The sequence below is a fragment of the Tachypleus tridentatus genome, chromosome 9 (genome assembly GCF_004210375.1).
Source record: "Tachypleus tridentatus isolate NWPU-2018 chromosome 9, ASM421037v1, whole genome shotgun sequence".
In the NCBI taxonomy this organism is placed as follows: Eukaryota; Metazoa; Arthropoda; class Merostomata; order Xiphosura; family Limulidae; genus Tachypleus; species Tachypleus tridentatus.
Window position 1 is genome coordinate 89711264 of NC_134833.1, and position 23283 is coordinate 89734546.

General features: G+C 30.3%; 1 protein-coding gene across 1 annotated transcript in view; it reads right to left on the reverse strand.

Moving 5' to 3' along the window:
• LOC143225714 (1-phosphatidylinositol 4,5-bisphosphate phosphodiesterase-like) overlaps positions 1–23283 on the reverse strand; it is a 75987-nt gene that overhangs the window by 29404 nt on the left and 23300 nt on the right. The window contains 11 exon segments of the mRNA XM_076455599.1: positions 4471–4580; positions 5011–5101; positions 5450–5534; positions 6003–6082; positions 8234–8327; positions 14722–14932; positions 15908–16016; positions 16753–16810; positions 17777–17877; positions 19398–19479; positions 20252–20305. Of these exon segments, the coding sequence (XP_076311714.1) occupies positions 4471–4580; positions 5011–5101; positions 5450–5534; positions 6003–6082; positions 8234–8327; positions 14722–14932; positions 15908–16016; positions 16753–16810; positions 17777–17877; positions 19398–19479; positions 20252–20305 (1075 nt within the window).

Sequence of the window (23283 nt, forward strand, 5' to 3'; positions counted from 1 at the left end):
GGGAGAAAAACCAAATAGGGATGTGAAAACTGATCATGTAGTGAGGACAAATTTGGTTCATAGGAAATAGGGTCAAGGGATAAAACATCACATACCTGAAAAAATAAATCCAAAAAGGCTAAAATGAATCTTCAGAAGGGGAGTGGGAAGGCACTGCAAGATCAAAAAGTGGAAATAGGTAATCCAAGTCCTTGTCAGCTTGAACAGGCTCAGTATGTTAAGAAGGAAGTGAGACAAAGTCCAGAAACAGAGGTTGACCCAAACAGTGATCAATCTCTCTACGAATAAATTATGATAAATCTCCAGCCTAGTTCCCCACACCTGAGGCCTCTGACATTGTTCTGGTAACAGGTGTGAACACCAAGTTGGTAACATGAACTTCAGAATTCATAATTAAGAAGAGTCAATCAAATATCAAAATTATAAATAATAATGTGACTGCAATAAACTGGGATTAAATTAAACAGTCAGACAGACAGTCAGAATAAACTTGGAAGTAATGTGAATGAAAACCACTTTGCAAATATACCAAAGGTGAATGTGAAACTTGAAATAAACAAAGGAACACATCTGAACACCAGCACTGCCAAACAAGAACTGAAAGTCTGGTAGAGGCATACAGAGTCACATGCATCAGGTGTGTCATAATCCTGTTGGTGAAGAAGTGATGCATGATGATTTGCATGAGAGATGCCTTGGAATGATTTGATACCAACAGTAGCAGAAGGTTTGTGGCATGTGTAAAGAAAAAAGTTGGCATACAGAAGGCAGCACTGGACAAGAATAGCTAACCTTGTGAGAGGATATAAGTACAGTGATAAATTTACTTGTATATATCTGAATACTAGGACGTAAACAGTGGTAAATAATATTAGATGAATTAAAGTTTTGACTGTGAAACAGAATACACATGAAATATATTTACATGTTATTTTGCACAAGAAGCACATTTGCATGTGACTATACACATGAAGTATATATATACACATACTACTTGATACATAAAGTATATTTACATATTACTTTTTCTTATAAATATTTTTGTGTGAGAAACATTTAGGAATACTGTATCTTAGAATGGCTGGTATGGATATTACACTTTTAACTTTCCTAGGAAAGTCAAAGCATTGTTCTATTTTTGTTTGTTTTGTAGTTGTTTTTTTTAATTTTGCGCAAAGCTACTCGAGGGCTATCTGCATTAGCCGCCCCTAATTTAGTAGTGTAAAACTAGAGGGAAGGCAGCCAGTCATCATCACCCACCATCAACGTTTGTGCTACTCTTTTACCAACGAATAATGAGATTGACAATCACATTATAATGACCCAATGGCTGAAATGGCAAGCATGTGTGGTATGACAGGGATTTGAACTGGCAACCCTCAGATTAACCAGCCAATTGCCTGAACCACCTGGCCATGCTGGGCCTTGTTCTCTTCTTTATTAGTAAAATTGTTAATACCCATACCAGTTGTTCTAAGATACATTTTTATTTCAAGTGGGTTTCTCATCATCAAGAATTTTAGGAAGATTCTAAACACAAATGCACACCTTTAAAGAATATCAATATAAGATTAATACTTTAGGCTAATTTTAGTAACAATAAAATATTACTGTCCAGAGAAATTATCCATGTCACTCCTCTGCCAACAAAAACACAGAAAGAATAAAAATAACAGCATTTAAGTTTCAATTTCTTGTTTGGTTCAGAGAATTCAGGTTTTGAAGCCAACGTGTCTTACCTTCTTTTCTGAAAAAAACGAACAAAAAGACTAAGAAAACTTCCGATTCAACTAACTTCTGAAACTCTGGATAATATATAACTATGTTTAACTGAAGATTATGCAAGTTATTTCTCAGAAAAATAATACACAACTTTCCTTTGGAAATTAACATTACTCACAAAATAAGTGCCACACCTAGTAAACATAACAGAAACGTGTCCATGTTCATAATACAAATACATTCTTACTGACTGATAAACATCAAGATCAGTGTCACAACTGGTAAACCTAACACAAACATATCATTACCCATAATGCAAATATATTCTTGCCAACTCAAAACCACAGTCACAGTTGATAAATATAACACAAACATATCTTTGACTAATGTTATATTACAACTATTCTTAAACAAATAAAGACAATACAAATCACATCCTTCATAACTTAATGAGATGTACATTGCACATGGTGGATCTTGTAGCCAATGAGCATAGTGCAAAAATATCTTTACTAAATTTAAAATGTAATACATATTTGTTACCTGGAGTCTAGATAGTAAATCTATTCACAACTGTGGCTGTATATACATACACAACCAAAACTTCAGCCAGAATTTAAGCATTGCTACAACTGTTTTAAATGCTTTCATGCTATTATTATGTTTCAAAACAGATCTAAATGCTTTAACATTACAAACATGAGAGCACTTCAATATATTTTATTGACTAAAAGGAATAATCAGTGAAAAACTGGTAAAATTATTGTTTTTCCATTTCTTCTTTTTAAGAAGATAACATATTTAATTGCTGTTTCTTGTTGAATTTTTCATACAAAGCTACTTGTAAACTACCTGCATTATTACACCCCTCTCCTCCCAATTTGGAAATGACAGACTAGAGGGAAGGTGGACAGTCAACACCACCCATTGTTATAAGCACCTAAGAGCAGAATCGCATGCCCCTCCACTGTTTGAAGTTAATGAAAATATACTATTATTAACAATTGTGTTAGTCTGATTTAGTTTTCCAAGGGGACATCCACCTTCCATCAAAGTTATACAATCATATCTACCACCAACAAATAGGCTAGTTTCATCAAATAACAGTAGGATTGATCACAATCACCACATCAAAACACACCCTCATCTGGAAAGGCAAGCATGTTCAGCAAATTACAAGAGAAGCATCCTAATCACCAAGACATGCAGGGCCAAAACATTCATTAAATATATGATATATAGTATTAATGTGGGCAGATTCATGATAACTAAGAAATGCAACTGATTTCAACAATCTAGAATGTACTAAATATATTAATATACTACTAGTTCGTTTTTGTCTCAAAATTCATAAAATGTTTAATATTAGTAGCAATATTGTCAAAATATATGCCAGCACTATCCATTGGACAATATCTTCAGAATATTTTCATCCTTCCTTGAATAAATATAAATATATTCATTACACATCATCGTCATTTAAATATTTATGAAGCAAAATTAAATAAAATGCTTTTTCATCCTTAGATCAGCTGATGACACAAGTTCATAATTTGGTAAAAAGATTTTATGTAAATAAAGATAAATACATTATAATGAAAATCCAGCTTTGTGCTGTGTGAAATTGTAATTCAAGAAAACAAATTATGATATTTTACCAAAACACTTTATACATAAATAAAAAAAGATCAATATAGATCAAAAGGATCCATTTAAAGGTGTGGTATATACAAAAATAAAAAGAGCCATGAAGCAAAATTTTGTTAAACACCACACTCTGTAAGTATGTAATCTATAAAAGAAAGATATTATATAGGGATATAATGTTCAAATGAGTATATTAAACAAGACATGGGACAAATTTTGCCCCTTCATATTGCTGCTAGTTTCTCTTGCAATGAAGAAGTGGGGCCAAGTTTCTCCAACTGTATCTTGTTTAACTTGTTTATTTATTAAGAACATAATATATTTTAAAAAACTGAACATAACACACTTTCACAAAATTTTAAAATAAAGGTAAATTTTATTAAGAATACAACACTCATGTACATACACTGCATATTAACTTCATGTGAAAAGTAACAAAAACAACATGCACAAAAATCTCAGTCTTGTTTAACTATGAGGTTTGTTTAACCTCCTAATGTTTTCTCTTAAGCTATCATTGCAGCTTTTACTAACCATGATTATAAAGTACACATCATTTTCCATTAATACTCTTTATTGTGTACATGAAACTTATAACAAGTTACACATAAAATCTGTATAGAAACGTTCATCAAAAATAATTGTAAATTATAAATGAAAAACAAAAACAGATTCAAAATATACAGAAATTACAGGTTCATCTATAAACACATATTAAAAATCAACTTTTTTATAATTTATCATCACTGATAAACTAATTATTGTTTTATTTTAAATCTTTTAGACTTCTGTGAAACAATAGTTTAAATGTTCCTAAATAATAATATCATTATTATTAGATATACTGTCAATCAGATGCCTGTTACAATTTTAAGTTACATCTAATTTATATAAGTCCTGCAACATGCTCATTATAATATGCATTCAATATTATATCAAATTTTAATTAGCAACTGCAACATAATTAATTTTATTTCAAAAATAAAATATAGCATGCCTAATCACTCTGAAGATAACCATATTTTAACTGAATCCAAAACAAGGAAGATTGGTCGCACTTTTTTTACAACTCCTGTGAATAACAAAAGTATTACCATCGACTGTTTCATCTCCAGATCCTGTAGTCAGAACTTCTACATTCACTGCTGCATCTTCTTTTTCTTCCTCATCATCATTTTGTAACTGTCCTTTTCTCCACAGTTCCATTTCCTCTGAAATGTGAAGAAAATTAAATATGAATTGAATAGTTCTTATACTTAATTGACACCATTTCTGGTTGAAAATCTGAAGTGGAGAAACCAGATACTGGAACACTCAAACCTACAGCATAACATTAGGAATCAACAAGTCAAAAACTGTTTGTTTTTTTAATACAGAAATGTTAAAATATATTATAATCATTTTAATTTTATAAACCAGTTATTACTTAAAACACTCAAATAATAAGTGTTTTCATTTGTATACTTAAAACATATCAAATATATTTTAAAAAATTCTCAGTAAGTCATCCCATTTCTAATTTAATATGCTATACCTGATAGGAGGCTCAACTAATTTTAACATAATCGTTTATTGAATACATCAAATAAAATAGAGACAATGACCATAGGAAAACAAACAACATGGTGAATAAGTTCATACGTTTCTCAACTTCTGGTTTCAATCTCTTGTTCTTGATTAGGATCTTTCTCTTCATATCATCAGGACTTGGAAGTGGCACCCCCGGCTCTAACTGTGATAAAATTATGGTTTGGCTCAGAAATTAAAATTTTGCTTCACATTCTATTGTCAGTTACAACAATAAAATGGTGTATTTACAACCCATAAGTTGATATATATCTTGTATTTTGACTGTATGTTTTTTAAGCAATCATAAATTAAAATAAGTAGTTCTTTCTTCAAAACTGCTTTCTCCATGAAATAATGAATTAATTCAGAAAGTTCCTGAAAGTAGAACTAATATGTAACTTTCATGCATTTTAATGTTTACACTTTAGAATAGCTATCATTGGCAGACATATTTTAATCTCAGAAATCTCATTTTTTTAATTGAAAAAATTATTATATATGTATTACTTACAGGATATTCTGACAGTGGCTCTCTCAATAGCAGCTCACCAAGAATTTCATCACAATACTTGGCTAGCTTGTATTGTTGAGTTTTACTAAGAGCAAAATATAAGTAGATAAAAAAGCACTATCAAATCTGAGATGGCTGTTAGCTTATAATAAATGCTAGAAATGTTAAAAGCTTTAATAAAACCAAAGTTAATATACACTGAAATGGTTCTATCTACCTATTATTTCAAAGGCATTCCATGTAAAATCATTTTTTTACCTGAAGTTGTAATTTATACACCTAAAACAATGCTGTTCTTTCTTCTCTCAATCATAACACAAACTAATTATGAGTTATCAAATATTTTTTCAATAAATCAACAGATTTTTTGTCACTTTTCATGCTTTTTCAATATTATAAATATTTTTGTGAAAACTTAACAAGTACATACACTCGTATCCTTACTAATCTACTTTAAACAATAGCTTCTATTATTTATGCAATATTGCTAAACTATAAATTAACACAATCTCTTTATAAGAAACATTTGTTCTTCCTTCTAAGTAAATCTTACCTGCAGTGATTTTCAAATGAAAGAATAACAGGATAGTCAGATGTTACAAAAGCACAGTCTCTGATAGCATAGAACACATCCTAATAAGAAACAATTAGTTGTGGTATGTTTGTTTTATTTCTATCATTTTTGGCTTATTTCATTTACATATACCACTTCATATTCTCATATAATAAGCTCTTTCTCAAGCATGCACACACATATACACACATTCTCCAATTATTTGCTTTACATCAAAGGCATAAGATGCAACTACTCAGCCCTAATGAAGTAATTATGTAAAACTACAACATTATGGATAGACACACTAACAAATACATGACTGTACCAACAGAACTGAAACAAAATAATGTTAAATTACACCATTTTAAAGAGAAAATATTGTGACCACACACCAAAAAGCACTGGGGTATATTATATCTATCAGACATAATTAAAATAACACACACAAAACTTAAAGCAAGCTATTAGATCAATAAGGGGTTAGGACCTCCACCTTTGTTTTTGTAGCTCTAATAATATACATATATATATATATTTGTATTATAATATTACACGTGATGTTATAAGCTATAAACCCACTACAACTAGAGCCTAATCTTTCAAACAAACCCAGGTAAATTGATTTAGGCCCACTGGCCAAAAGTTATCCTTTCTAACTGAAAGTTTTATTACAAATACCAATAGTTTTGAATTTAAGATCTTATACACTGGTGTCCATTCAAATATTTATTTTAAAAAGTAAAATATAACTGGAATCATCCATAATAATTATAACATACCAAGAATCATAATAAAAAGATAATCATAAACACACTTAATATATCTACAAGTACTGAAACTGTAAGATATCTGATTTTATAATGTTATATTTAGTTTAGGTTTTTATTATGGTAAGAAATAAATTCTATATATACATATATTTTACAAATTTAAACAAATATACAAAATAATAAAGTTTTGGCTTTCACACGTATCTTTGATGTTTTAAATAAATATAATTTATTCAAGCTCTCCAATGGACCAGCATCACACACCTTTAAGGAATTAACATTAAAAAGTATATCTGTGAGGACTAATAACTACACACCACATATCTGAGAAACCAGCATACATAGCACATTCTTAAGAACCAAATATTACACAATGTTTATTTAAGGACCCAGTGTTACACAATGTGCCCTTAAGATCCCAACATTGCACAATATGCCCTTAAAAACCAATATTACACAACATATTTTTAAAATCCCAACATTGCACAACATATTCTTAAGGGTGCAGTGTTATACAACATTCCCTTCAGGACCTAGCTTTTTTCGATATGTTTATAAGGAACCCATATTGTACATTTTTAAGGAAGCAACATTACACAGCATTTCTTTAACAACCCAGAATAGCACATCCTATCCTTAAGGATCCAGTATTACACAATATATTCTTAACAAAGCAAAATTACAAAACATTTCTTTAAGAACCCAGCATTATACAATGGATCCTTAAAGACTGAACATCTTACAGCATGTTTTTTTAAAATATTAGCACTAGACACCATGTCTTTAAGAAACCAACATTACACAACCTTGTCCTTAAGGGATGGCAATTATGCAATATGTCCTTGAGGATTTAGCATTAAACAATATGCCTTTAAGAAAGTGACATTATGGCATATTTATGAATTACCTATATATTCAATACAAAAGCATACACAGTAAGAAACTAGAGCACTGGATATTAAGGAAGAAAGTAACACTGAAACAAGAACACTAATTTAATACCAGCCTAAAACTTGGAGCTATCATATGCTTTATCATTTAAGACACTTAAAACATGAAGTAAGAGTTCCACCACTCTCTATTTAAATTCCTAAAACAAGATAAAATGTAAGTTTTAAAAAACCACCATTATCAAAATTTAAAAAACATTTTGATTATACTACCATTACAAAATATTAAGGCATGTACCTAGTAGTTGAAATGAGGGGGAAAAAAGAAGCAGAACTTTTGGTGAAAATTTAGAAACTGAGTATTATATTTCTTGTTTTTCATTTGTTTTATTTATTTACAGCCTATTAAAACATAGCAGGATGATCTTGGGCCCTCCTGAAAAGAAGTGGGATGGCATCTTGCCACATCCAAACCCACTTCAAGCACTGCAAGTAAAGGCATTTGTAAACTCACCATAACACATTTACATGAGTGGCTTTTGAGCTAATAAAAAGAATAGTCCCTTACCTTACACAAAATGTCTGTACACATAGCTTTTCCATGTGTAATAATAGGTTCTTCATCTTCTCCCTTCCCATCCCAACAGTCCAGCTCCACACACCTAAAATGCAGAAGATTTAGAAATACATTAAAGTAACAGTTAACTTAATGAAATGTAAGTTTAAAATAGATTTATAACTTCCAAAAATGTAAAATATGAATTCTCAATAATTCAGTAAGTTAGAAATAGCCCTAAATGTCAGGTGATCTAAATCTGAGATCTAGTTGAGAAATGATATCAGCTTCTCAGTAAAAAAAACTTGAATGTAAGTAAAATACATTAACGAGACTCTTTACCCAACCTTGACCTTTAGTCTTCTCTGTTACCACAAAAATACACAGTTAAATAACTGCCAGCCTGATTTCATACAAGTGTTATTTACAGACTACATCTATGACTTTTTTTTTTACTGGTATTTCCTGCTAACATGTTCCAGAGATGAGATCATTCTTGTTAGCCAATAAACTTGTTTTCTTGCAAAAAAGAGGCTGTCAATTTGTTTGTAATAGCTGTTATTCATTCTGATGAATCAGATAATAAATTTGGTTTTCCTCACCCAAGTGGTGCAGCAAGAGTGGTCCTGGGTCCTGTGAGTGAGGTTCAAGTCATGAACAACCTTACTTTGCTTATGTATAACTCATATGTATATAAAGGTCACATTACCCTGGACTCTATGATGTTTGTCTACAGCCCAATGCCAATAATATTTCTGCCAGAACATTGCTTCAGAAAATAGGAACAATGGTTATGGACTGCAGGAGCACTTCTATGTAAATTGCCCATAACTTACTGGACAGCAAGAGAGAAAAAACACTCTATCCTGAACATCTATACAGCAGGTTCTGAAGGGCTGGAAACAAGCTGTGGCTGTTGTTGCTTCATCTACTGAACACAAATGGAGCCTGAGTCAAATCTGACCACTTACTAAGAGAAGCATATCAGGCAGCTTGTGCCATCAAGTGTAGTGGTACAAATAGTCTTTTCAGGATTTGTGATGCTTGGTATGAGACTGTAATGGTACATGGTCAAGTAATGAGTTATGATTGATACAAGAGTGGTTAGGACCATAGTTAATTTTGCAATGAATAAAGTCAACACTACAGTTAGTTAACACTAGTTTCATTCTGGTAAAAGGCATCACACTAAATGTTAATAGAGAAGCATATTTTAAAATAAATAGGTTTTTAAAACTATCTAACCAAGGTAGTCTTTGAAGACCATGGTTTTAGTATTAGTATCCTAAGGATGGATCTACTGAAGAAATTCTGTCAGTTTTGCCTATGCAACAGGTGAACTGAGTTTCCATAGAAAATTATTCAGTGTCAGTTGGAATTTACTCAGAACGAGTCAGCTGCACTTGTACATTTCATTGATTTAGTCACAGTTCTTCCATGTACACAGGTGGCATTCCTTGGTTTACTGCAAGCAAAGTCTAGTGCATCAACAGCATGTTGTGCAGATGTCAAACCAAGGTCTAAAATGTGGTTTATGGTCCAGAAAACAAGCAGCAAGTATTAAAGAACAAAATCATATAGCCTTCAGAGAGTGCATGATCATCACCAGTGGTGATTATCTAATTAATGATGACACGAGTAGGTTAAATGCTGATTTCTAGGAAATGGATACTATGACTCATGTCAATTCCTTTCTATAACTGTTAACAAATGAATGTTTGGATACACTGGAAGATGTCCAGTTGTTCAGTACTTTATACCTGGCTCCTGGATACTCATAACTCAAATAGAATGACAACAGCAGACCAAAACTGCTTTCAGAACTTAAAGCTGTTTGCACAAGCTCTAAGTCATGCTATTTGGTAATACTCTAGTCACTTTCAAAAAGTTAACTTGGCTTCCACTCAAAGAACCTTCAGTCTAAGAGATGCCTGATCTATGTGAGTGATATATTGGCATATGGCCATACAACTATGGCTATTGTCACAAAAGAAACTACAGTTTTGCAGCAGTTAAGAACAACAGAATTAATGCTAAGGCAAAATTTTTAAAAATATTCTAGTCATATAGTAGGAATTAAGAGAGAAAATCAAAATCGAGCTTGGGAAGACTGCAGTAATTCAAGAGTGATCCCAACCGGTATTGAGATTTTTGAAGCTTCATTAATTGTGCACTGAATTATCAATGTTTCCAAGACTTCCACTCCTTTATCTGCTCTCACTAAAACAATTGGCATTTTAGGTGGATTGATGAGTGAAAGCATACTTTTGTGTTTGGATCACTATCATATCCAAACACACCAATATAATATGATGAAGAACCAAGACTAAATGTCTGAAAAGCAGCTAACACAGTCATTTGATAGAGAAACGAACTAGTCAGTTTGACTTTAAAAGGGGAAAGAAATGTTTATATATACAATTTTTTGAAATCTCCGTTTTTGCGACTTTTGTTTTTACTGCTGAAAGTCAATGAAGAAAGGATTTAAATTGTCTTTATTCTTGTAGCAGAAAGTGCTGGAGTAGTTCTTACAGACGTTTTCTTGCAAGAACAACAGTTGTTCCTGCATTTGTGATGTTCCAAGCCCAGCTGTCTTTTCTGTTAGCAAATCAATAAATGACTTAGGCTTCTTTGTCCTTTTACTGAAGCAAGAGTGATCCTGTGTCAAGTGACTGAGGTGTAAGCCATAAGCAGCATAGATCTGTTTACGTATAACTTGTTATTTGCATATAAAGGCCAGGATTTCCCTGTTAGTCAGATTGTAGGCATATTTTAAGCCATTCACATTTGCAGAAGTTTTAAGCTTTCATTTCAATTTCTAAAAACTCTTAGTGATTTAGGTTTTACCTCTATTTCTCATTTTAACCCTTTCCTTGTTTTAGATCATTTAATGATTTTTGTTAATACACTTATCTGACTACTTATCCAATTATGTATCAGTGAAACATATCCTTTTAGTACCACAGAAAGACAAAGGAGTATACCAAATGTGTCACAGTGTGATTTTTACTCAAACACCTACGAATCATACATGATATACTCAACTATAAAATCATATATATAACTTTCATTGGACCCACTTCATTGTCTTAGGTTTCTTTTCTTCAGATAAAAAGTACAGATAAGTTTGTTAACATTCAAAACATTTCCAAGAAAAAAACAACAACTGATGAACTTAGTAAGCTAGTGAATGAATATTCTCAAAATCATGAATCAAAGTTTTGATAATCCTGATGAACCAGTGAAAGTAGAACACAGGGCAATCAAAAGGTTCTGAATGTTTATAGTGAAAGGAAATATGTCATCTCTAATTTATCTTCAGAATCACTTGTAGCCAGTAGCAGCAGTGATGAATAAAAACCTTCAACCCCAGACAATGCATCAGAAACATCATTATTAGATAAAGAAGGTTCAATTGATATATCAAATCAATTAGCCAAAATTGACAGCCAATTTTATTTAGAAGGTTACAATAATCTCTCCATCAAACTTTGGTCTGCAAAACACCTACCAGTAGACCAGCAGCAAGTGCGAGTCCTACAATGATATTTTCAAAAATTAGTTGATGATCAACTCATCCATTTACTGCTAGTTGAAACTAACAGATACATACAGCAGTTTATAGCCAATCATTAATTGCAATGTTATTCATGGATAGCTAAGTATGTGACAGGCATTGAAATGAAAAAATTCTATGTCATCATTATAACTAAGTTTATTCGTTTTCCTAAGATGTAAAAAAAATCTGATGTTTCTTACCCCTTTATTTCATCACAGTTGTATTTCATACAATAGGTTTGCTACAATAATAAATAATTGTCATTTTAGTGAGAATAAAACAGCTTCAGATGGTGACAGATTATATAAGGTTCTAGTTTCAGGAATATTGTTGTCACAAACATTCAAGAACTCTAGATTCAAGTTGAGGAGATACCAATAAATAAAATCACAATTTTCTCATACAAGCTGCCTTCTTTCCAGGGAGTGCAATCCCAAAAACAAAAAGTCAAAATGTATGAAATAAAAATGTTTAAATTATGCAAGATCAGTGAATATACTTGGAATTTCTCTATATACTGTAGTAAAGGATCTTGCAATAAAAGATCAAGTTTGGATCATTTAGGCTCAGTAGTTATTAACCTTGCAGAACCTCTGTTGAATTCTGGAAAACTCATTGTCACAGACAAATGGTACAGCACTACTGAACTAGCAAGGTGTCTGCAAGTGTAAAACAAGCTTTCACAGGAGATATTTACAAAATCTGTTGGAATGATGTGGATGGGGAATATGGCAAGTACTGAAAAACCAGTACCAAGTAAAACACTGTGTGAACTGACAGCAATTTGTTGAAAATTGGAAAAAAGGAAAATAAATTGCATGCAAATGATGCTAAGGTTATTATGAAAAATTAGTACAAACTGAAAATACATCACAAGTGCAGAAAGAAAAATGAAAACAAGTAGCAACACAGTGCTTTCAATGCTTAAATGCATTCTGTTTAAATTGCATGAAACCAAAACATAATTTTAATGTTACTTTAATATTAGATACTCCATAAATCTTGTTTTTAACAAATGGCTTTCTTGTATTCTTGATATTGCAGGTTTTATAAATATTATTCTTTTGTTGGAAAATTAGTGTAATGGCTTATGAAAATATAAAAAAATTATCCTAGGTTTACATTTTCTCTTGAATAAAAGTAACTTAATCTATCATCATTCACATATGATTTGATCACCACATGTGATAGTCATAGAAACTTCTCTTCTAATCTCAAACATAAAGCCACAATAAATAGTTCCAACTGCCAGCTGCATATCGAATTAATGAAGTTATGCATTACATATGATACTCTGGCCTTTAGCATTATGTTCTGTCAATCACATGTGCTGAACAGGACAGCTGATCATTTTAATATTTGGCTTTTCTTTGTTTTGTACAAAATGGCTCACACTAAGCTGGTGAGAGAGACAAAAAACGTTTCTCTTACAGAATCTCTCTCTCTATTATCATCCACTCATAGAAACACTTGTCCATGTTTTGCCTCTGTTCTTTATCTATGTTTAGTTGAACAAAGATTTTGATTGTGTATTTTGCTACAATTTCTTTCAGAGTTAGAAAAGAACAGATTGATACTTTGTAGTAAAGTAGTCACTAGATGTTCTACTGTGTTCACCCTACCCATTTACTCAGAGGGAAATTAATGTAACTGAGAACAGCACAGCTCCTGAACAAATACCCTGGTATAATAGTATGGTCAAGTACACTGGAAAAGCACCATTTGAAGAATCTATACAGGCTATGAGAAGCAAATAGAACTGAACTTTATCCAGTAAATCTTCATTACTCAGAAATTCAATCACACAAATAAAACAATTTTACCATGATTACTACCAGATCTACAGATCTTGAACATTTCATTAAAGAAAACCTTATAATAGCGAAATACTACTCTAATTAACCAACAAACATCCTTCTTACTAAATTGGTTTCAATCAGTATAATGACAATCAACTACCGATGTGTATTTCATGTAGCTAATGTATTACTGTTTGATTTTTCATTTCATGTTTTTTATGTAAATGTATTTGCACTATTATTTGCTAATAATAATATTTTGAATATATTCTTCAATTCAATTCACAATTTATATGCATTATTTCCAATTAATGATTTTTAAGATTTTATTTAATATGTATTTGTATATACCAATATGCCCTGTTTTCAGATGTTACTGGTGATGGAATATGTGGATTTTGAAACATCAGATGGATCAATATAAATAAAATGTTTTTCACTTTTACAGCTACATCTGTCCTTGTTAGGTGGCTTCATTTTCTCCCTACATGGTTTTATGTAAAAGACTATATTAAATGTCATAAGGCACCAGCTTGTACAAAAATTTAGGTGTTGCTTGATCACCAATTAAATGTTTACAAGGATTAGGAAGTGATAATTCCACATAGCATAGATCTTGCAACAATTAAAAACCTGACCCTGAATGTATGATTGAGAATGTTAATATTATCTTCTATTGTATACTGTACTGAGAGAAAAATTAAGTTTCTAACAATCACAGCTAACTGTTTATAGTTTTTGAATAGTAGTGTTGGATGTTCTATTCAGCATATTTATTGATACAGTGTACAAAGAACAGTATAAGAATATTACTGTCACCTTAAATAAAACAGGTTTCAAAATCGATCCAGAAATAATAAAGTATAGAAACAAAAAGTTCATTTTATTGTCATCTAATTATTTACTTTTATATTACTTTATTAGAACAGTACATACTGAACAAGGCTGAGGTGCTACTAGGCACTGGCACATAGAGTATGTATCCAAATTCTGTTTTAAAATGCCCCAAATCCTCAGTTGGTGTTTTAAAAAATCAGTATTGTACTGAAATGTCCAAAATTACTAACCTATGGGTCAGAGCCCCAAATATTTTAAACACCTAGCAACACCTCTGGGACAAGAAAGTTAAAAAGTTCTCCTACCTGCATCCAGCAAGTAGCACTTGTCTGTACATTTCTACTGAGGATCGACCACCAAACTGTCTCCCAGTGAGGTATGTGTTGTGGGAGGAGTTGATGTAATAGTGGGACAAAGGCTGGTCCATGTCCATGTAAATCTCCAACCTGTCCAAAAACACTGGTGCGTTCTCATTGGACATTAAGTACCTGATCAACCCATCCTGGGTCAAATAACCTATGAAAAGAAATAAAGAAATTATAAATATTACAAATTTAAGACAAGTTACGCTAACATCAGTTTTGTATAACATATAACAAAAACATATTGCTGCATGATGCAGTATACCAAAATGTACATAATATTCAATTATATTAAGTTCAACACACAATTCACAGTTAAAAGATCCAGTAACATAATGTTGTTTGTCAGTCATGTTAACACTAATATTGCCTAATATGATCTTGGACACAGATTACAAATCTATTGTTGTTTCATTATAAGCTGTTCCAATTTTTCATAAGTGTGCTTTATTATTAAATACCTCAGTATCTCCCTTTTAAGTTTTACAATCCAACAGAACATTAGATATCCATATAATCAATACTTCAATTCTTAAAATGCTGTAAAAATTTAATATAGATGGCTTCTGTCTCCTCCTTTAGGCAAATACACCAAACTTATAACTTTAGAGAATCTCAACTGTGAAATACTGCAGCTTAGAGTATTATTTAGATACAAGAAAACTTTAATAAAATATGACTCTTTAAAATGATTTAAAAAATCTCACAAACAATCCAAAACGTTTTGTTATAAATGTTCCTGATACAACTTTACTGTGATGTAAGGAAAACATTATGTTCAAGAAATCAATTTAACACAAAAATATGACACTGTATAACCTGAGCACTTTTGAAAGATGGACATTTTGAAAATGCTCAGGTTATAGGGTATTGTATGAAATTTATTTTATTCTGAATATTTTAAACCTAAAGTGACAGCATACATTTTCCCATTATCATATGTTACCATAACTTCAATGTGAAATGTCCTATTAACATTGAATATTTCATATCTTTCAGAGAATAAATCACTTAGAAATATAAAACAAGAATAAACAAAAATATCTGATCTAAAACTCACAACTGTACATTGTTTTTTTTTAAATAGGTAAATTACAAAGCTAATAAGTTATAAATGAATTGTACCCACCTTCCTGAGCTTTCTCTGAATCTGGTTCATAAGTGGAAATAATTTCCTTGACTCTCTTTTCACTGTAGAAAGGATAGAGGATTTCATTCAGTCTGGGGTCTCTTTGTTTCTATGGGTTACATATTCAAAAGCAAAAAACAAAACTCTGATTAAAACAGACTTCAAATAAAACATGCAAAACATCAGTTTACTTTTCACTTTTTTATGTTGAATAAAAATATCTCATGTTAAGTCTGTGTCCAAAGCAAAAAGGTTTTGAGTATATTTTACAATCCTCAATATCGATAATCTACAAAATCAGTAATAGAAAAAAAATTATTATTTATGGCATTTTGAAAAGTTATTATAATGTTTACTGTGAAAATTTCCATATGTTATTCTTGCAGTTATGTGTTACAAATATAATTAAAATGTTCTAATAGTAGGTCTATTAGAAGGATCTAAGCTCAGACATTTGAGAATGAACTGAAAAAAACACTGAGATTATAAAAGTAAGAAAACAGTTTTCGAGCAAGCCAGGAAAGTTTGTTGGAAAACATAACAGTATTACACAGAAAATGTTGAGTTTAGTTTAGTAGTTCATATACTGTCAGTCTATTGTTAAATGATACAAGTGTTAAAAATTACAGAGTTGGCCTAAATTTGAACTGTAATTGTATTCTAACTCAGAGCTTCAATGAGCATGAACTTAATCCTATTAAAGTCTCTATCATTTGTAAATGCATATGTAAATTAAATTTAAAACACACAATAAAAAACTAAATGAAGAATCATTTACATCACATAATAACACAGTACCCTCTGAAAGCGTCCCACAGAAGTAAAACTTAACATCAACTAATTACCTCATTTAAAAAGTTCATCAAAGTCTTCCAGTCCACATGATCAGTTTTTCCTTGGGTTCTTGCACCAGCAAAATATAACAACTTTACTTGAGGCATCACAATATAATCTTTTTGCTGGTTAACACAAAATGAAATGCAGACCTCTATTGATTTGTAGTTATCAATATGTTTTAAGATGTTTAATTTTTTCAAAATACCCAGTTTTCAATCAACGATTTAAAGAAAAATATAAATTTTTTCTAAACCCTAAAAATGAAAGTAATATTATTATAAGAATAATTACAACACACATATATAAAATGATTACCAGATATGGATGATTTTTTAAATAAAATTTACTTTATAATTTAGAAATAACAGATCTTAAATGCATGACTTGATTTTTAAAAAAATGATTTTATTATTCTAGTAAAAGCTAAAATGAATAAGGATATAGTTTTACACACATTTGGTATATCTCATGTGAAACATTTCTTTATCTACAGTCATTCATGATGTTTAACTTTAAAGATATCTGCAGTCTCCTCACTATAATTTACTTCCTTTAAATGCAGAGCTGAGAGGTCAAAATTTATTGTAAAAAAAATACGGGAAGTTTTCTTTCAAACATAAATATCACTAATCTAATAAGTTTGGCTGTCCCAGAAAATTTTCATTGAAAAATAAGTTAGGTTCAAAACTTTCTGTTATATTTTCTTCTAAAGACACACCATTGTTTTCTTTACAATTTGTTTTGTATTTACATGTACTTCTATAATATATGCTTCTAATTAATAGCATTATTATAGAGTAAATAAACTGTCAACCTCTATATACATTTAAAATTAATTTCATTTAGAGTTCACTGATAATTTCAAACACATCATACTGACAATTATACCATGGATTTCATGTAAACATTTTATATTTCTGTACAATTCCAATATCACTACTGGGTAAAGTAGCAAATTAGATATTTAGAAAATTAGTTTGCAAGTTAGATACAAATAAATACATATATGTTAAAGTCAACCAATATACTTACAAAGTATTAAACAGTTCCTCTATATCATTTCGAGGACAGATTTTGTGATAGATTTGATAAAACTTGTCAAACGTGAACTCCTCCTGTTCAATAACATCATTCTACAAGAATAACAAATAGTGATCACACAAAAAACATACATTACATTTTATAATATGGTACTTTAACATCCAAACATTTTATTAACAAAATTAATAATGCTTTAATAGCTTACAATTTTATGGAAAACCAACTGTATAATATTTCCTGTTACTTAACATTATCATTACTTTCTTAGCTGAATATTGAAACAAACTGCTTTCTTTTTAAGGATGATAGACAGGATTTATGGTAAAATATCTTCTGAAGTATTATGAGAAATTTTTTACATATTTATAAGAAAATTATTCTTAATTTTTAAAAACTAATTAAAAATTCAAAGAATACAATTTTACCTGAATATTAATCACTACTTCTTCAATATTAATCATTCTGAATACAATGGTCATAATTACACACAGTTACAACGTGCTAAAATCTCTACTGTAACACATTTCTGTAGAGATTGGTGATGTTAATCTCAGGTTATACATCCTGATAAAGTGCCCACAGACCTTCCAATGTGCAGAATGAACTAATAAGGAGAAAGGCCAACTGAAAATGACCCAGCATTACTAGAATGGAAATATGCATGCTTTCAGGAAACACATTTAATTAGGTGAAAGTCAGGAGTCCAATTGAACTACACGAAGGGACTTGACAGGTAGGTAGCTGTATGAAATTGCTGTGATTCAATTTTTTTGGCCAACTTTCTTGAGGAGAAAGTCAATTATATTAAATTGTCTCTTAAATATTACGAACTTTTGTCTTATGAATCTTTGTCAGTTTAGCATTTATTATTTTCTTTACTGTTTATAGCTTTATCACAATTGGTTATAAAAGGCCTAACCATAGCCTTATTTTTCAGATAAGGGAATTACCACAGATCAAGTTGGAATATAATTTGGGTGTTTTCCACTTGTATGAAAAGCAATGAAAGTTCCCATCATCAAAATATTGTTTCATTTGGTTCTATATCATTTAAAAACATTATTATATGAATATCCTTCCCAACAAAGAGCAGAGAAATATATTCCTCTAGTCACAATTCTATTCATGACAGCATCACGTTGTTAACTGGTTGATAATTCAATTTAGAAAGGTGATAAACTTATAACATGCAACACACAACTTGATTTGTGGTGGTATGTCACTGCATTAATATATACAAATAATTATTTTCAATAATCACAATGTATTACACTACAATAAAACAATTCAGAACAAATATTTCTTAAGGATATCTTGTTTCTTTTAAAAGCAAGTTGTATAAAAAATAGTTTTAAAGCACTGATAAAATTTATTTTTAACTCTGAAGATACAAGTTTCAAATAAAGTACCATTCTAAAATAACCGTGAAATTAAGAACACATTATTGAATTGCTTTATACAGAAAAAAATGTAATTTATTTATTTTTAAAAGATGCGTATTCTACATAAATATTTTAACTGAAATGATATTAGGAATCATCACAATGATCTTAATTCCTGAACTAAAACATCAAAAAACTAACGTTAATGAACACAAAAGGTATAGTTGTACCTTTCCACATGGGAGTCCCACTTCTCCAATGCATTGATAAACTAGCTTTTCTGTCTTTCCAGAAGCAAATGTTTGGGCAATTCTGGAAAACAAATAACAACTATCAGAAAAACTACAAACAGAGATCCCATAAATGAGCAAATGATGTGTTAATACAACCATTCCTTACATCACATGAGCACTTCTGTGGCAAGTATTGGTTCTTTCATTTAAGAAGTTCTAAAGAGTTCTCTGTTCATAGCTTGCCTAATTATGTAATCAATATAGCATAATGGTAAATATAACAATAATAACAGCATTATCAACCTCTCACTTCAAGATGTGAAACTTAAGCTGAACTGTGAGTCAGATTTCTTAAACACTTAAAGCATGTAAAAAAATAGTATTTATTTCTAATCTAGAACACCCAAGTTGGATTAATAATATTTTACAGTTAAGTTTTTTTATATAAATAAGTCAGATAATAATTATAAATTCATTCTTCTACAAGTTCAACAAAAAAACTACAATACAGAGTATAAAAAATCACAATTAACCCTTTTTTCAATTATATAAAAACATTAATATAATTTAGCTTATAGTACTCTAGCCCCAAAAACTATAGAAATAAAAATATTGTCAATTTCGTAGATATACAAAATAAGTCATCAACAGTTTTATAGAACATGGCCATATAAACAAATCCATGAAACAAAAAGAGTAATGTGTTTTCACAACTTCCATTCTTATGTTCTTAATGTTATTCTTATGTTTTATTCTTAATTTAATGTTAAGACCTATATGCAATTTTTCACATTCATTATCAAGTTAAATGAAAAGCAGGTTACTGTGACTGAAATAAAATTTTATCATACCTTCTAACTGGAATTTTTCCATCCGGGTCAACTAGAAATCCAAGTTTCATCCAGCTGAAAAACACATATAAAAGATGCTAACTAACAGTAAACTGTATTTTATCTTTTCCAAACTCTTGACTATAAAATCCATCATATGGAAGCATAGATTATGAGTTCAAACTTAAAGTCACATTCAGAATACATAACATTTTCCAATGTAGTTGGAAGTAGCAACTTTTATTTGATAAACCAACCAATAAAAAAGTATATACAATAGCAGTTTATTTACAATTTCATACTTTTTTTGTAGGTACAAATAATAAAATTTCATACAATATTTATGAAAATTTTGTAGTTATATTGTTTGTTATTTAATTAGGTTGCATTTAAATTGTACAGAATAGATGATGATTCATGATGATCCAGCTCTGTAAAGCTCAGCTCAGCAGAAGTGAATATAAATTGGGGTACAAATGATCTTCAGATATGCACATTCCACATTAAGCCAAACTGGTGTGGCAGCTATTCAATATCAAAGAAAATGTTCCATATCTTGTGGACATATTTTCTCCGAAAAGAGTTGACTGGTCCAGACCAAATTTGACATGCTAAATTAGAAGTCCAAAAACAAACCAAATTCCTATTGAACTTTACCATATATTAAGAAATTAAAATATTTTGCAGAATAAACCCTATATTGTTAAGACAGTAGCTACTTTAAATATATAATCAAAGACTGTAAATAAAATTGCCAGCATTGTGACTTGTTTCCCATAATAACTACAATATACAATAATAAAATATCTAGCTATAATATATACAATAAAAATATTGCTGCTGTTTAAATTTCCTGCTTTTTCCTGATTGACATTATTTAACTTCCACTTTATATTACGGTAGGAATAAGTGTTTAACCCTGCATTAGAAAAGTATTTCATAATAAAATATTTTTTGGATACTTCTTACTTCTTGAAGTAGAATATAGTTTTCCACAGAGGCAAATTTGAAGATTATTATTAAATTTCATGCATTAAATGTACCAAATTCAGACAGTAGAAATCTTAACCACATCTATAGTGTTACGAAATGGAAGGCTTTGAAAAAGAATTAAGTGATACAACTGCTTTCCCATTTCTGCCAAGTTTTCTGACTTTAATACAACACATTCTCACTTCTGACCCACTTCTCCCATCTTCAACAATTTTCTTCGAAAATGAATGCTAATAAAAATCATTACATATATTTTGCTCATATTTAGCAAATTTGTGCATGTTTCATGTTTTCAAGAGAAAAAGACAGAGTAGAGTCTCCTTAAATAACCTGCAAACCTTTTAAGGTAAGATATTTAAAGTGTGTTACAAGAGTTTTAAAAGAAAGCTCATAAAAAACAGAGAGTTCACTCTTACTTGTAGACTTTCAATGGATCTGTTGAGCTTTCACAAAGAGCAGAACTAGGTAATTTGCCACTCAAACAATTAGTTAAATTGCACACCTTATTAATTTATTATCCATCAATAATCCAGTTTTGTTTCAGTTCAAGTTTAGATTATTATATGTCATCATTACAACTCATACTATAAGGAAGGTTAGCACTAAATGTAAGAACTTACTATCACTTCTACATCTTGAAAAAACAAAAATATCCAGTTATTGCTTTTTATTTCCTCTTTTAAATAATGATAAGCATCTGTGTATACAGAATATAAGAAAAAACATAAATGTGCTTGTTGTGATAACTCTTAATTAGCAATGCAATGGGAAAAATATAAAAGGACAAAGTTTAAAACAGAATGTTATTAAGGAGGGAAAAGAGTCACATAAATTGATTTATTGAATTAAAAATAAACACATCCTAATACAGATTATAAAGATCAAAATAATAATTGAAAGAACCTAAACACTTCAAAGTTTCAAAAATAACATATGTTTTAGGCTAATTCTCACTTGTGTTTTGTTTGTTAAAAGGAGAAAAATTAAAATTTTCCTACCATAAGATCTCTGAATCAATCATGAAAAAAACTGCTCTCTTCAAAATTACAAAAAACTTGTAAATATTGTGATCTCTAATATAAATCTATTCTATAATAATTACCATATATATAATTATTTAGAAAGTTTTATGCTAGGAACATTGGATAAAATGTTCACAATCTAATATTTTCAACAAATTTAGCATAAATTAGGTGTCATCCTGCAGGGTTGCAAGGAAGCACTGACTCCTCAACTTCATGTGCAAGAGAAATATAGCTCCCACACTTTGCATATATATTATTTATGTTTTTCTTTCACTAACATTCAAATATGACTGACTGAATTCTAATCATGTCTCCAACATTGAAGGATTTGTGTAAAACAAAGTTTTTATCATTACGTGAAAGTACAACTAACCTTGTATATACTGTTGCTTTAGAATAGCATACTCCAAGCAGTATTGTCTGAATTTCTATTTAATTAATAAACATGGTAGCCATTTTAAATAAACAGGCTCATGATTAGTTGTTCTATTGAGGAGAAGAAAAGAGCATAGTGATCTCTTGCTAGTAACTAGCTTACACAACATTTAATTGTATCCATAAGAACAAGATATGAGATTCCATCAGCTGCAATGAAATTAACTCACTCTTTACCTAACTGTAAATAACTGTACGGACTTTTAACTTTGGATTTATTTATAACATTTAAAATTTCACTGCTAAATAAAACATAAGCAAGTGCATTAGAGAACTCTAAACCATGCTAGACTTAGCTACACACACACACAAACAAAAAACGTCAAGCACTTGCATTTTAGCACAAAATTAAGTTATGTGATCCCCAATTTTGTTGCAACAAGAAAGAAACTTAAATTATTATATTTCCAGTTTGATAAGAAAATTAAATAACTGTATTTCCAACTTAGCAAAAAGAATACCGTATTTCAGAAACAAAAAGAAAACAGAGGTTAACCGACGACAAATAGCAACAATCTTCACACTAAAAACACAGAAGTGTAACAGTGCTAAAACATTTACAGTGATATAATGTAAATATATCACACAAATTTAACACCA